This window comes from Phycodurus eques, chromosome 14 (assembly GCF_024500275.1).
Source record: "Phycodurus eques isolate BA_2022a chromosome 14, UOR_Pequ_1.1, whole genome shotgun sequence".
Taxonomy (NCBI): Eukaryota; Metazoa; Chordata; class Actinopteri; order Syngnathiformes; family Syngnathidae; genus Phycodurus; species Phycodurus eques.
The window spans coordinates 3,855,942-3,870,968 of record NC_084538.1 but is presented as its reverse complement, the minus strand read 5'-3'; the positions used below and the strand labels follow the sequence as shown (position 1 = coordinate 3,870,968).

Sequence of the window (15,027 nt, the reverse complement as noted above, 5' to 3'; positions counted from 1 at the left end):
TTCTACCCATATTAAAGTGTTTCTACGATTAAAAAAAATATCCAAATACTAAAATGAAGACTAACAATATAGAATAGGACCATTAGCCACTGTGAAAGCCATTTGCTCCCCATATAACCTACAAACACGGAAAATGTGAGCATAAAAAACGACTGTACCTAATGTATTGTCTTTTGCTGGTGTTCTCCTGTGGGCTCTTTTGGCACGTGGCAAAACGGTTTTATGGTGTAGTACTGCCACCAACTGGTGTTGTCCTTCCACTGCAAGGAAAACAATGCGAATTGATGATGGCGCTATCTGGCGGTAAGTGTCTGAAGTGCACTCACGTCTCAAAATTCTGCTCGTCGTCAATGCACTTGTATCTCAAGGCACCTCTGTACGTCACTCATACCATGGGGATGATAATTTAATTGTATGAAAAATGTCATGTAATTATAATTAAATCACTTTAGAGTATGATTTTATCTACCCCCAAAAAAATAGAAATTGTAATTTTTGTTTACACATTTCTTTCTTGATATTTTTTTATTTTAATTTTTTTAGATAAGCTTTCCTACTTTTTTTTTTTTATTTTTTTTTTTTAACTTTTTCGTTTCTATTTTGACCTGTGGCAAATTACAAAGCAGCATTGTTTGTCCTGCGGTCTTGATTATGAAACATAATCTTCATATGATCAATGTTTTTTTTTTTTCGTGTTTCCTTTCCAGGGTTGTGCGAGTGTCCAACCGGCTGGCTGGACAACGAGGACAAATGTTACTACTTCTCCGAAGACACCAAGACATGGAAGGAGGCTAATGACCTGACAAAGCATTCTGGGTGACAACGAGAGGGTGAGAGCCCACATCTCTCTTTATCTTGCTCCCTCCATCCATCCACCTACTAATTCTGTATTGTGTGTTTCCTTGTAGGGATGGTTGATCCCTGGCTGGGCCTGACAGATGAGAATACAAAGCGAGGGTGGAGCTGGACTGATGGAAGTCCTCTCCTTCAGTCGCAATTGTAAGACAAATTAAAGAAGCGCTCAAATCTAACAATGTAGACCAACAGAATTGCTCAGATTCTTCCTACTGGTTATTTGTTGCTAAGTAGATTTCAAAGGGCTCAATGATGAAAACATCACAGAATTAACATACTTTTTTTTCATGGAAAATACAGATTATCAGCCTATGCAGATCATGCATGTATCCTCGTACTATGCATATTCTAACAATAATTTTTTTTTTTTTTACATAACTGATCACTGTTCCCACCTACTGTATTGACTAATTATGTAAAACATAATATGAATAACAAATAATTAATTGACTAACTATGTAAACTGTTAAAAAGAGATAATAATGTAACATTAGGCGGCACGGTGGACGACTGGTTAGAGCGTCAGCCTCACAGTTCTGAGGAGCGGGGTTCAATCCCCGGCCCCGCCTGTGCGGAGTTTGCATGTTCTCCCCGTGCCTGCGTGGGTTTTGTCCGGGCATTCCGGTTTCCTCCCACATCCCAAAAACATGCATGAATTGGAGACTCTAAATTGCCCGTAGGTGTGACTGTGAGTGCGAATGGTTGTTTGTTTCTATGTGCCCTGCGATAGGCTGGCAACCAGTTCAGGGTGTACCCCGCCTCCTGCCCGATGACAGCTGGGATAGGCTCCAGCACGCCCGCGACCCAGGTGAGGAGAAGCGGCTCAGAAAATGGATGGATGGATGTAACATTATTCTGCCCTTGGCTTTGGGTTGATAGGCAGATTATATTCAAACAGCATGAAGAATGAAGCTCCAGACATTTGAGGGTTGATGTTAATCTTTTCAACTTTTTCTTCTTCTTCTTCACTTTTTTCCTTTACAATTATTTCTCCATTGTAGTTTAATAGACAGCATTACTCCATTTTAGTTTAATAAACATAAAAGTATTTCTGTTGTCTTTGTATGCTTATTTCTACATTTTAGGGTAATAAACAGGATTACAAATGTATTCTCAAAAATGGAAAGTGGTCTAAGTAAACGGGTTCTTTATGCAGAACAGCTACACAAACTAATCATGAAATGTGCCAATGTTTTTAGCCATGACTATTGTCTATTACACATTTGTCACCCCAAAAATATTCATTTAGCAAATATAAATAATTGTGGTAATGCTCATTGACCTAAAAGAGGAGAAGTTCAGTCTGATTGAATGTCACTCATCAAAAAAAAAAAAAGCCTTATGCAGACTACTAACATATTCAAAAACGATTGACCAGTAGTGCTACCGGTATATGACATCATCATCATGCATTGACGGTCATCAATGAATAGCTTGAAATGGTACAAACTAAATTAAGTGGTGAACTTCCAGAGGTTGAAACAAACTAGGCAAGGTCACCCAAACTGATAAATAACGTACATTTCAGAATTCTCTCTCGTATGTTTAGTTTGACAGCAAACTTCAACTGGGAGCGTCAACAAACAGCTTGAAGCCTCTTTTTGAACTACTGTCCACCATCTGCCAAACTTCTGCTTGTTGTGAAACACACGTTAAAAAGGTACAAAACATAATCCTCATTTATTGACAAGAACATGTACATAAACGGCAGTTTCCAGAAAACAGGAACCCGCGATCGATAACGGAGACTTGTGAACGTGAAAGCAAGTATAGTAGGAGTGCACGTTACAGGTAGGGCCCCCAGCCCAGGTACATCAGACAGAGCAGCTTGTCGTCCGTGGCCTCCTGAATCAGGTAGTGCACGTGGCCCTCGATGGACAGAGGCAGTCCCAGAACTTTGTTGCGGCTCTTGATCACGCCCTGGAGACGCTGCTCGATGTCGCACACATGCGTTTTGGCCTGACGCAGGAAGGACACGGTGAGTGTTAACGCCATTAAGAGTACATGGAAAGGTTTGGAAAGCCTCTGCGCACCTTTTCGTTGACGATCTCGCCGGTTTCGTTGGCCTGAGTTTTGCAAAGTCCTTTGCCTTGCTTACTCCATTCCACCAGGGGGTCGTGGAGGAAGGTCTTCAGGACGCTAGGAAGGAAAAGGGAGAGGAAAAAAAAACATTTTTTAATGTTGAGACAACATTTTTTAATGTTGAGACGAAAATGCTATTTTTATGAATCCATTTTAAAATAAATAATGTATATTACAATACTATAGTATTGGATCGTCACGTTTGAAGGAATACTATAAAAATGGGGTATTGAAGCTTTTTTTCTATCAGGGACATTTGAGTTTTTACAAAGTACTCAAAAGGCCATCCTAAATTTATGAAAAATATCTTTTACATATATACTCATATTTGTTAGTTAATTCTTTTTTTTACCCATAAAGTATAAAAAGTGCAATTTTTATATGCAAACATTTTTATATGCATTTTTAAAACATTTACAGGTATATCTTTTAAAACTATACTTTTAAGACTGTTTTTACAGCAGAACCTATTTTTCTGTTTTTACAGCAAACCTATTTTTCATTTTTGAAAAATAGGTTTGTTTTAAAAAAAAAAAAAAAGATTTGGAAAACCTTTTATTTTATTATTTTGCAAAAATATTTGTACATATTTTAAACAAGTTTATATACAAAAATCTTAAAAGTCCAACCCAAATTATTGTCAAAGATCAAAAACACTCAATTATTCACTGAAAAACACAATTTCCGAGTTTGGAACTACAGAACATACATTCTGACAACGTAGTCGCCTACGGTGTTATTTATTTACATATACTGTATGTATCGTTTGATGTGATCAGCATTTGTGGGTTAAGTATGTTTCATTTTCCCCCCAACAGTTTCCAGGAGTCAATTTGTTTCTAGAATCGCACGGCGGGCCGCATCCAATGCTGATATGGCCCGCGGGCCGCAAGCTGCCTGCGCCTGCTCCGAGGCTTCAATTTGACGTTGTGGGTACCTCATGAGCGGTTCCCTCTGGTCCCTCATCAGCCTCAGTGTGACCTCGCAGGCCTGCCTGAAGAGACCCTCGGTGCCCATGGGCCCCATGGCGTGCACCATGTTCTGGGTCAGGCGGAACGGGACCACCTCGGGCACGTCGAACGTCTCCCCCTGGTGTTACGGTCACCGCATGGATAATTCATAATGTACAGTGTGGTGATAAAAATAATAATAATACAAAAAAGTGATACAATCGGATCTTAAATCATCTTTCCTCACTGAAATGCAATTCATCTCTTTCAGCCTTCCCAATAAAAACAACAAAAACATTTTGTCACGTGTGTTTTAATTCGGAAAAATAGCACTCTGTAATACTGTACTTTAAAAATCACGCCGTGAGGACATCATTAAATAGAAAAAAAGAAAGAAACGCTTTTTGCTTCAGTTCAATGGACATTACCCTGCTCATTTATTGAACAGGCCCAGCAGTCACTTACACAAATACAAAATGAGAACACTTGCAATGAGCTGCTGTAGACCACAAGTCACGTCAAAGATGCTCACACGCATACTACAGTAACTGGCCAACACAACTCCTAATGTTACTCATTAGGCCACACCCCTTAAAGGCAGACATTCAGCACAAGAAAACCACAGTTCGTAAACTATTCTCTTTTCTCTTTCATTCTGTTTTTTTTTTTTTTTTTTTACAATAAAGTAAAACTTTTCTTTATTAAAAAATACAAACTAAAGTGTGTTTTTCTGGGGGCTGGAATGGATAAATTGCATTTTGATTGGTTTCAACGGGGAAAATAGATTTGACACACAATATATTTACAAGCTTGGTCCCGGAATTAACCCACAAGTCGAGGTACCGCTATAATAAAATAAACAAGCAAACCTTATTAAAGAGGCAGTTGAAGTCCACGTGCACACACTCCCCCGTGAAGGAGTCAAAGAGGATATTCTCGCCGTGGCGGTCCCCCAGGCCCAGGATGTAGCCCACCATGGACATGACGGCGGTGGAGCGGCAGTATGCGGAGCGGCTGCTATACCTGCACGCGCAAAAAAAAACATGTTTATTCATTTAATATTATGGAATTACATATAAGGAAAAACGCAAACATGTTTACATGAAAGTCAAATGAACAGGAGCAGAGAGAAAAATAAATGCCCCTAAATTGAACATAAATTATATCTAATTAAGGATTAATTAGATTAATTAGATTGTTTCATACATGTTTTGACAAAGGGTCATTTTTCCAAGGGAAGGCACTTATTTTCACATGATCTGTAATTATTTTTGGAAAACATTTATATTTCTGTAAAAGATGACGCGACTCAGTACCGCTCAGTAAAAAAAAAAAAAAAAGAAAAACTTGCTAGAAAAAAACCAGCTCGTTTAGTAACATAAAACATAAAGCAAATACCAGAAAAAAAATAAAAGATTTGCCTAATGTCATTTGTTTTTCGATAAGCAAAGAAGGGGAAAAAAATAAAACAACATCACAAATGCGTATAAATGGGCCCCAAGTCTTTAGCAACGTTCTGCGCAATTGCCTTCCGATGTGCTCCTCTCGTCATAAGCAAAACGATGTGAAAATGATTCCGCTCATGTCATAAGAATATGAGCGTCTGCGTCGTACCACGACGTGGGGTCAGGGAAGGTGCGCAGGAACCACTCGTAGAAGACGGGAGGGTGTCGAGCGCACAGAACCTCCTTGTGTATGCGAAGCTTCTCCTCGAAGGGGGCGGTCTTGGGGAGGATCAGCTTCCTCAGCTCCTTGCCCGACAAGTACACACCTGAAACGTGGACGCCGCGGGTCACCGCTGGGATCCGTCAAGCTGACATCTTGGCCTGGCATACCTCTCTCCTTGTACAGCTTGGTGAGAATGTGTCGGAGCCCCCCCGTGTTGTTGACCCACTCGATGATGCCGCACTCCTCGTTGAGGGGGATGACGGCGTAGGTGCGGATGTGCAGCTCCCGACGGCGCGACTCGGCGTCTTTGCGCAAGCACTACGCGCGCGCGCACACACACACACACACACACACACACACACACACAACCTCTTTAACATATGTATGATATAGAAACTTACTTCAGGCCTCCCCTCTGATAAAGACCCTCTAGTAGACACTTGGAGCTAGTTTGTAGTTGAGTTAATAAACACCCTGGCTACTATATGAGGAACTACAGTAGTATTATTCAATATTATACATATATAAAGGAATTTCTACAAATAAAGGCATCCCCAAACTGACAACTGACCCCCAATAGACACCTGGCACTCACCGCAGTTGAGCAAATAAATACTTATGATACACACATATATATAGACATAAATACATATATATATGTACCCAGAATAATAATAATAATTAAAAAAAAACAACTGTAGACCCCTGGTATTAAACTGCCCTTGCAAACATTTTTCTAAAGGGTGTGGCGTGTAGTGACACCTTATTAATGAGGCAGTTGAACTCCATGAGCCTGCAGTCCTTCCTCAGATCATCTTTGGGCTTGCACATCATGGTGTAGCTGCGCCCGTCAGACCCCTTCAGACTGATCTTCTTGGGCTTCTGCAAGGAGGCCAAGATCTCCACCTAGGCAAAAACGTGCTAATCCATTCAAATCGGCTTCCCGTCGGGCTGGGCAACAAGGCCTTCGAACAATTATTCACACAATTCCAAACAAGCTTTGAAACAAGTTTTGTTTTGCCTCAGCAATAACTTGCATCAGCTTTAGCAGAAATAAAAGATTTTTTTCTTGACAGATAATGTGAAAATAAGCACTTCTCCTTGGAAAATGTCCCTTGTGGTAAAAAAATGTATGTAAACAACACACTAAAATAAATGAGGATTTTAAACATTCAACAATTTAGCATAAAATGAGCTGTCAAACAGCATGGCTCGGCTGGTCCGCAGGCAGGTCTCTGACACTCTTTTGACTTGTAGAGCTATACTGGTGAGGAACATACCTCGCGTCTAAAGAGTCCAACATTTGGATAAACTGCTGCTTTTGCAATGTATAAATGGGGTACCATTACTTTGACAATTTTCACAATGTTCAGTGCGACTGCCTTAGGAAATAGTTTCAAAATTTCTGACAAGTTCTGTCAAAGTCAAAGATGGATGAATCATCCAGCAGCCCCTATCTTCAACACCTTACCTGGTCTTCGAAGCTATCCAGGTAGGCCCAGTGTCCCGGGAAGGCGTCGTGGGTGCTGTTGGCCCCGCCGGTGTAGGGGAGCGTGGGGATGAGCACGGACTGCAGCGGGATGAGGATCTCGCTGAAGGTGGGCTCCTCCACCAGACGCTTCAGCTGCTTGAAGTGGACGCTCATGCTCAGCGTGCTGCTGTTGCCGTCCACCTAAGAGAGAAAGACGCACACAAAACATCAAACGAGGACTGGGGAAGTGGTGCAACGACGAACCGAAAGATTAACTAATCGATTATCAAATTCATAGGTAACGATTTTTGATAATCGATTATTTCTTTAGAGAGCTTGTTTAACTTAAAATTGGCCAAATCCTCAGATTTTCAGCCTCTCAACAGTAAATAATAATTACATTTATTAATTAAAAAAAGTACATATTAATACATATATGTATTATAATAATCAAGCAGAATGGTTATCTTTGTGTTTCATTAAAAAAATAAGACATTTGCAAACATCTGCTTATACTTTGGAAAACAATTATCCACATTTTTGCCTATTTTCTGACATGTTACAGACGAAAGCAGTAACTGAATCTTAATCAGTTAATTTTGTGCACGTCAATTTGAAATAATGTTCTGTATTTTAATAAAGGTATGGAAGTTTTTTTTGTGTGTGTTTTTTTAAACTCAGCGATTAACCAAAAATCGACAGATTAATCGATAATAATCAGTTGTTGCAGCCCTAGGCTGGGCAATTCATTCATTCCAGTTTGTTCGTTAGGACGATTTTTTTCTTTTTCTTCTTCCGTAGTTCAAAACGCGTCTCCGTTGATGTCAGCATCGTCAACTGAGGCTAATAAATTAAAAAAATAAATTCTACCAACCTCCTAATTTGGGTCACTCGCAAATCTAAGTACCAATGCTATTTCCTGTGTAATGGATTACTCACCGGCTTGTTGCAGAGCTCCACCAGCTTGTCCGTCAGCCTGTTGGCGTCGCAAACAAACTTGTCCAGAGATTGCTTGAGGCTGATGGCCTTCTTCAGGATCTGATTGCAACGGTTCATGCGGGTGGGATAGGAAGACTGGGGGGGGGGTTGAGGCAAGGAACATCGTCATTACCATCAGTACGCAGTACAATACAGTTACGGCTCACATACTTAGCCACTAAGTGTTCTGTACAACAACGAAAAACGCACCTGTTCGTGCCTATCCACATATTTTTGTACGTTTCCGGTAACGCCCTATGAGGGCGCTCAAACTCCCTGCTCCTTCTGAGGCACTTCTGAGGCACAATATTGATGGCGAATAGCAGCGTGATGGAATATTCCAATCGAGGTTCAAACAGTGGGAGCAGGGTGGTAAACACCGGAAGCTGACTTACGAAGCTAACGGCGGCTCACATTCAAGGCAAGGATGCTTAACAATAATGAAGGTAAGCAAATGTCGAGTACGTTAGGAGCGACATGTTAGCGGACGAGTAGATAGCATTGTACTTTTATGTATTGATTTGAAAAAAGTCAGTAAGTTTGCTCCTTCTGAAACAACCTAACATGCCGCAAGATGGAACCAAAATCCCTGTCTAATAGAAAAGTAGTACTTTGGTGGTAGTAGTACCAAGTACCAAGTAGTGCCAAGGAACGCCGTTGAAGTCTAGGAGGACCTTGGCTTTGGCCAGTCTAATCAAATTTATAAGCAATTATAAAGCGTTTTAGGTTATTCGTGGGGGACAGGGACTGAGCCTTGCCGCGAATCGTAAAAGTATTTGAAGCACCATATAAAAGTTTCATAATGTACTGTAACTGCCCATCGATGCCACAAGATGGTAGCAAATGACTAATTTTGTCAAAATGAAGCACCTGTATCTGTCAGCCATTTCTTTTTTTTTTCCCTTCTTAATGTTATAAGATGGTTTTGGAATTAAATACTAAGCAAAATAGTTGTTTTGGGATCATAGTTTGTGGTATATTTAGGATTCAAACTATTAATTTAGGCAATTGTGAAAACTTTTTGGGGGCTATCTCCAGTATTATATGCTAACCTTTGCTATTATAATAGCATTATATTCTAATATTAGTGAGCTCACTGTAGCATATTTGCGTGATCATGAAGAAGGCGTGCACCTTGGACACAGCCGTCATGAGCCACATGGCCTGCTGTGGGTACGCCAAGAAGACTTTAGCCACGATGGTCATGAGGACGGTGAAGACGTCGTCGCTGGAGTGGCACACGCGGGAGATGAGCTGCGAGAAGGCGGTGAGGAACTGGTAGGGAGCCAGGTTGGCGCAGTGCTCGCCCACCGCCGTGTTGATCTTGGACAGCTCCTGACGCAACTGCCTGTCGGCCCGCCCGGCTGCAGAAAAACGATAGCTTTTATTATTAGGATTTTCTTTTTTTTAAACATAAAAAGCCACTAGGGCTAGGCAAAAACAAAAAAGAAATAAAAAATGTCACATTTCAAATGAGTGTTTTTCTCCTTCGCTTATAGAAAAACAAATGACAATGACGGCTCGGACGCACATACGACGGCGCGTCAAAAGCTACCAACGTGGATAGCTGTGATCTCTTTCTTAGCAAGAATTAAAATCACTATCTGTTTTTTCATGAAATTGTCACGGGGGGGGGGGGGGTTAGAAAAGTTGCTAAGTTTGCAACTCTGACTGTGCGTTTGAAAACCGGCTTTTCATAAAATGGTCCTGAAAAATAAACTCAAATTCATTGATTAAATCACCCATCCCAAACGATAATAGCAGACGCGTGTATCTGACGCTATTGCCCACGCACCTTTCTCGCACTCACAAACTTTGGCTCCAAAGTCCAGCCAGAGTGAGAGCATACGGGGCATGGCCTGGTAGATGAACTGGTTCCCAAACTGCAGCGCTCTGGATGAAAGTAAACAAGATGTCCGTCAAGGATAACAAAAAATATAATAATAATGTCATATCGGCAACATATGAATCACAAACAATCTCTACATTTGCAAAATCCCCTAATGGACACCTGGTACTCTCTGCAGTTGAGCAACTCAACAAGTTTGGTAAGAGAAATAAAGTGTATATAACAGTATTTAATATTGTTGTATCGAAACAATTCATTTAAAAATAATTGTAATCAAATATTCCAATCAATAATATATATATATATATATATATATCATATGTTAGATACAGTAAACAATATATATTATTATTTAATATTGTTCTAAAAATTTATTTGTACAAAGTAGCCCTCCCCTTAACAAACACCTTACGCCTTATAGACAGAATAATAGTACTCGGTAGTTGGTTAAACTTTTTCCAATATTTTATAGATTTATTTTTACCCAAAATGTGTTCATTTTCACAGAATTTTAATGAATAAGAAAGCCCTTTTAATTTTAAGAGACACACCATTGAGTCAGTCAATCAGTGGTTTTGACATTTCTAAAAATACGCAACCTCGGCCAGTATGTAATACTGAACCTTAATTCAGTTTCATATCTTTCAATGGCATTTTTCATTGACGACCTTTTACTGGTGTATTTTGTTTTTGTTTTTTTGTGCACAATCGGTCTTACTTTCCGAAATAGGTGACAATGTATCTGATGAGGTTCCCCTGCTTCTCCAGCTTGTTGTCGGTCACCATGGGCATGACTTTGTCGTAGTACTTGGCCAGGTAGAAGTTGCCGTCCTCCCACTCAGGCAGAAGATTGGTCACATCCTTAATAAAAATTCTAAATAATAAATAAAAAGCATAGAAAAAGAGGGAAAAGCCTAATAGAACAGTTGAACTTTATTTGGGGTTAGTGAGAAGCACTTTAAATAGTGGCGGGTGTTATTGACTGCCATTTAACACAAGCTTGGATCTGATTGGTTCGTTCTAACAGTAGCCACATTCCCAATTATAAGAGTGTGTGCGCGCACTGGAGAAACCACATTATCTCAGTTGTTTGGTTTTACTTCCCTTCTAAAATATTTTTCTTCCCTATTCAGTTGTACCGGTTATAACTCACATTAATGGTGGAAAAACTTTTGAAATGATTAATCTTGGTCTTATTTTATTTTTTTTTCAATATCACAAAAAGCACTTGAACAGGGGTGTGTAGACTTTGTATATGCACGGCTTATGGCAACCTTGTACGTCTTCATGATAGCGTTGGACTCAAAGTTGGCCGTCTCCTCCATGAAGCGGCCCACCAGCAGCATGGCTTGGCCTTTGGTCCGCAGGTCGTGAGGGTCCGACGGGGGTCGCTCGTCGGGGAAGCACTGGGCCACGCCCTTCTGCAGCACGATCAGCGCTTGGTGGACGTCGCCCTGAAGATTAGCACGAAAAAATTAAACGTTTCGAAATCTTGCTGAATATGTTCAATATAATTTAGACTATACACCTACTGCAGGTGGGTCCGGAACGTGTCCCCTGCGATGAACAGGGGTTCACGCTACTGACGGGAACATCCTACCTTGAACCAAAGCCACTTGGCCTTCTCGGTGAGCAGCTCAGCCAGGTGCGTGTTTTCTGCGTTCAGGAGCGCATTGAAGGCCGTCTGGTGATGTCCGGCCTTCCTGGCCACCCGGGCGCTCTGCAGCCAGCACTCGCCCACCAGCTTCTGGCTTGTAGGCCTGGGAAAGTCAAAGACCGTGAACACGTTACATGACACATATTGTGCATTTCCAACGCAGGAACTAGGAATTTTTGGAGGTCCATTGTGTGTTTGGAAACATTGGAACCATTTCCTAAATTTGGTTCAGGGGTATTCAAAAGCATTACGTTAACTTTGCAATTGCTTGTATGTAAGTAGTTGGGTCAAGCGAGGCAGACTGTGCAAAAAAAAAATAAGACATGGCCTCACACAACATTGTGGAGCGGCCATATTTCTCCACATAACGCAAAATCATCTTTAACGATGCACAGGGACGTGCTTAGATACCTCACTTGAATTCATGCCAGGGACTGCTTACATGTCTCCTCGGTGCTGCTTTTTTGGTTAGCAACAGAGTTCACACTGGGATTTTTCATCACCTCATTGAGCATTCTGCGGCGTGCTCCTGCAGTCACCTTTACAGGCGCAACAGCGCTGAACTTTTTCCATTCAGACATTCTTTCTGAATGTGGGCTGAGGACTGATCAAAAGATTTTAGCAAACTCTTTCCAGCTAAATGCTAGATAATATTTCTCAATTCTAGGTCTTCTTTTGTGTGAGGCATGGTTCACACCGGCCAATGCCTCTTGAGAATAGCAAACTCTAAAGCAGTGTGTGCTTTTTATACGGACAGCTTTAAACAACAACTCTGATTAGCTCTTGCGCTGTGAATGTTTACATGGTGGGTCCAATAAAAACATGGAAACATATCATTGTGTTATTTAAACTGTTTGTCGAGTGTTGTGACCTTTTTGAAGAACACATCATATTTCACGACCAATTCATGCAGAAATCCAGGTCATTCCAAAGGGTTCATATCTTTTTTTTTATTATAATTGTTACTAAATGACAGCGTCTATGAATGGAAACAACCACATTTGCCACGTGTATTTTTTTATTTTATTTTTGTTCTTGGGAGGGATCTGATTAAGCGAGCACACAGCTTTTATAGACCAAGGAAAAACAGTTTGCGCCTTCTTACTTTGACTGCAGGCTGAGGAGGGCACGACGGAGGGCCAGGATGGGCTCTTTGGCCCGGAAGGAGTTCTGGGTCATCTCCAGCCGATCTGACCAATGGGAAGGGAGCTGTCTGAGGCCAGGGGCGGAGCCTCCCTCCCGCCTCTGAAGCTCAGTGAACGTGTGCTCCAACTCGCTCAGCATATGTAGCCTGATATCACAGAAACAGGAAAAATACACTCTATTGGGAAAATATGTACGGTGTGTCAATTTTCTTATTTGTTATGTTAGAGCCTTATTAGCATTACAAAAGGGAATTCATTTATTTTCCTTCAAAATTCTGCAAACATAATATTCCAATAGTGCATCAAAGTATTGAACAAAAGCTGTGAATACTTATGAAGATGGGATTCCTGTGTGTGTCGGGTTTTTTTTTTTTTTTTTAAAGTTTAAAAAAATATATTTTTATCATGTAGTCATTATGGGTTGTTGAGCACAGAGGGGAGACAAATATATTTTGGAATAAGGCTGTAACATAAAAAGTTAAGTGCTGCAGAAACTTTCTGGATAAACTTTATGCACATGCATTTTTATTTTATTTTTTTAAATAACTGGGGGGGGAGGGAGCTTTTTCATGTGGTCATTATGAGGTGTTCTGTATGAGGAATACATTATTTAACCCATTTTGGAATAAACCTGGAGAATACAATATGGAAAAAGTGAAGTGCTGTGAATACTTGATGCACTTAGTTGTTGTTTGTTTTCATTTTCAATAACTTTTAAACATTTAAAAAAAATCTTCGTCGTCAGTATGGGGTGTTTTGTGAGGAAAAAATGAACTTAACCCTTGTTAGAATAAGGCTGTAAGATCAAAGGTGGAAAAAGTGAAGTGCTGTGAATACTTTCCTGATTTCCTGATGAGATTACTTATTTTTTATTTCTAATAAATTCACAAAAATGATGAACAAAATGCATTCACGTTATCATGATGGTGTGTTGTTTATAGAATTCTGAGCAAAACTGAATTGAATCTATTTTGGAATAAAGCTGTAACATAACAAAATGTGAATAGCAAATGCGCTGCATAAAAGACAAAAAAAAAAGACCTGACGATGTACTCGTATCCTCTCTGGTAGGTACCGCACTCGTAACTGGCAGCAGACAACGGGACCACCTGCTCTTTTCGGACCAGCTTCAGCTTCTCGGAGAAGGCGGCGCTATCCTGCTTCTTGGCTGCCAGCAGCAACTGACCCAGTCGCATTCCCCACGTGCTGGACTGGAGGTCTGGAGGCACATTTGGCAACTACATTCATTTTTCAGTGCTGTAGAGGCGTATTTACATCCCATACGGATCATAGTAGGTAAGGGATAGCAAGTGTAACCGCCCTTTGTGTACTCCGTGAACAATTACAGTGCTGCTCAGCCTCTGACTGGCGGACGGCATATGCTTGCGATATGCTTTGAAACGACATGCCACCAATATTTCAGAGCAACACCGAAAAAAACTGAGCATTTTAGCATTAGCATTTTAACGGCTAAAGAGTTGAGTTGAAATACAAATATGTATAAATATAAATTAATAATAATAAAACACTTTTTATTTGTATTCTTTTAATACATAAAGTATAATTATATGTAAAAAATATAAAATGTAATTTGTTTTTTTAAAAAAAACTTACATTTTCCATTCTTCTTAGAAATGTGTAAATTTTGTCAAAATTGTATTGTATTTTTTTTTAAAGGTTTAAGTAATACACACTGTATAGAACGTTTATAAAATAAAATATTTCTTACGGCCCGACCAATTAATCAGCTGTCCTATTTAATAGGACAAAATTAGCCCCTCTCTTTTTTGAGGCTTTATGACAAAAGACAAAGATAATTACAATCAAACTTACATTTAAAAAAAGCGAATCTGCAAAAATGACAAGAAAAAAAGGCAATTTTTTTGCAGATTTTTCTCTCTGTTGTAATGTTAAACAACTATTAAAGGACTAAATATTGTAAAACTTAAATGATCTGCCTGCAATTCACATCTTTATTGATGTAAGTGTTAAGGTACCCAAAATAAATTATTTTATTCATTAGATATTTTTCAAATTAACTCCAGTTTTTTAGTTGAAGAGAAAAAGAGTAAAATATCAACTTCAAGGAGCGTTTGATCATTTTTCATATTAGGCCCCGAGATGAGTCGACAATCACAGCTACACTCGAGGTCCAAGCGACAAAAAAATGTCCACAAGATTTAAAATTTAGACTAACATTTTTATCAGATGGCACTACTAACCCCCAGTCAAAGCGTGCTGCAAAAGCTTACACCATATACCTGTTTTCAACAAGTCCGCCTCACTACTAAGGTGATAACTGTGCCGCTATGAGTGGATGGTGGATAATAACAAAATCCACATAAAGTCATGAATTATCTTTTTTTTTTCTT

At 39.9% G+C, this 15,027-nt stretch overlaps 1 protein-coding gene across 2 annotated transcripts in view; it reads right to left on the bottom strand.

The window, feature by feature from the left end:
* Positions 1-175: 175 nt before the first annotated feature.
* atr (ATR serine/threonine kinase) overlaps positions 176-15,027 on the bottom strand; it is a 40,355-nt gene continuing 25,503 nt past the window's right edge. The window contains exons 33-49 of one of the 2 annotated variants that reach the window (XR_009769763.1): positions 13,697-13,874; positions 12,616-12,801; positions 11,454-11,613; positions 11,128-11,307; positions 10,572-10,714; positions 9,800-9,897; positions 9,139-9,368; positions 7,966-8,100; positions 7,027-7,227; positions 6,318-6,461; positions 5,723-5,873; positions 5,502-5,658; positions 4,757-4,910; positions 3,875-4,026; positions 2,889-2,994; positions 2,377-2,814; positions 176-260 (exon numbers count right to left, since the gene is read on the bottom strand). Coding sequence is in view for 1 of the 2 variants with exons in the window: in XM_061695581.1 (XP_061551565.1) it covers positions 2,641-2,814; positions 2,889-2,994; positions 3,875-4,026; positions 4,757-4,910; positions 5,502-5,658; positions 5,723-5,873; positions 6,318-6,461; positions 7,027-7,227; positions 7,966-8,100; positions 9,139-9,368; positions 9,800-9,897; positions 10,572-10,714; positions 11,128-11,307; positions 11,454-11,613; positions 12,616-12,801; positions 13,697-13,874 (2,549 nt within the window). In the remaining variant the exon portion in view is untranslated. Of the gene's footprint in view, positions 261-1,816; positions 2,815-2,888; positions 2,995-3,874; positions 4,027-4,756; positions 4,911-5,501; positions 5,659-5,722; positions 5,874-6,317; positions 6,462-7,026; positions 7,228-7,965; positions 8,101-9,138; positions 9,369-9,799; positions 9,898-10,571; positions 10,715-11,127; positions 11,308-11,453; positions 11,614-12,615; positions 12,802-13,696; positions 13,875-15,027 lie in introns of those variants that run through there. The other variant, XM_061695581.1, reaches the window with a different exon arrangement.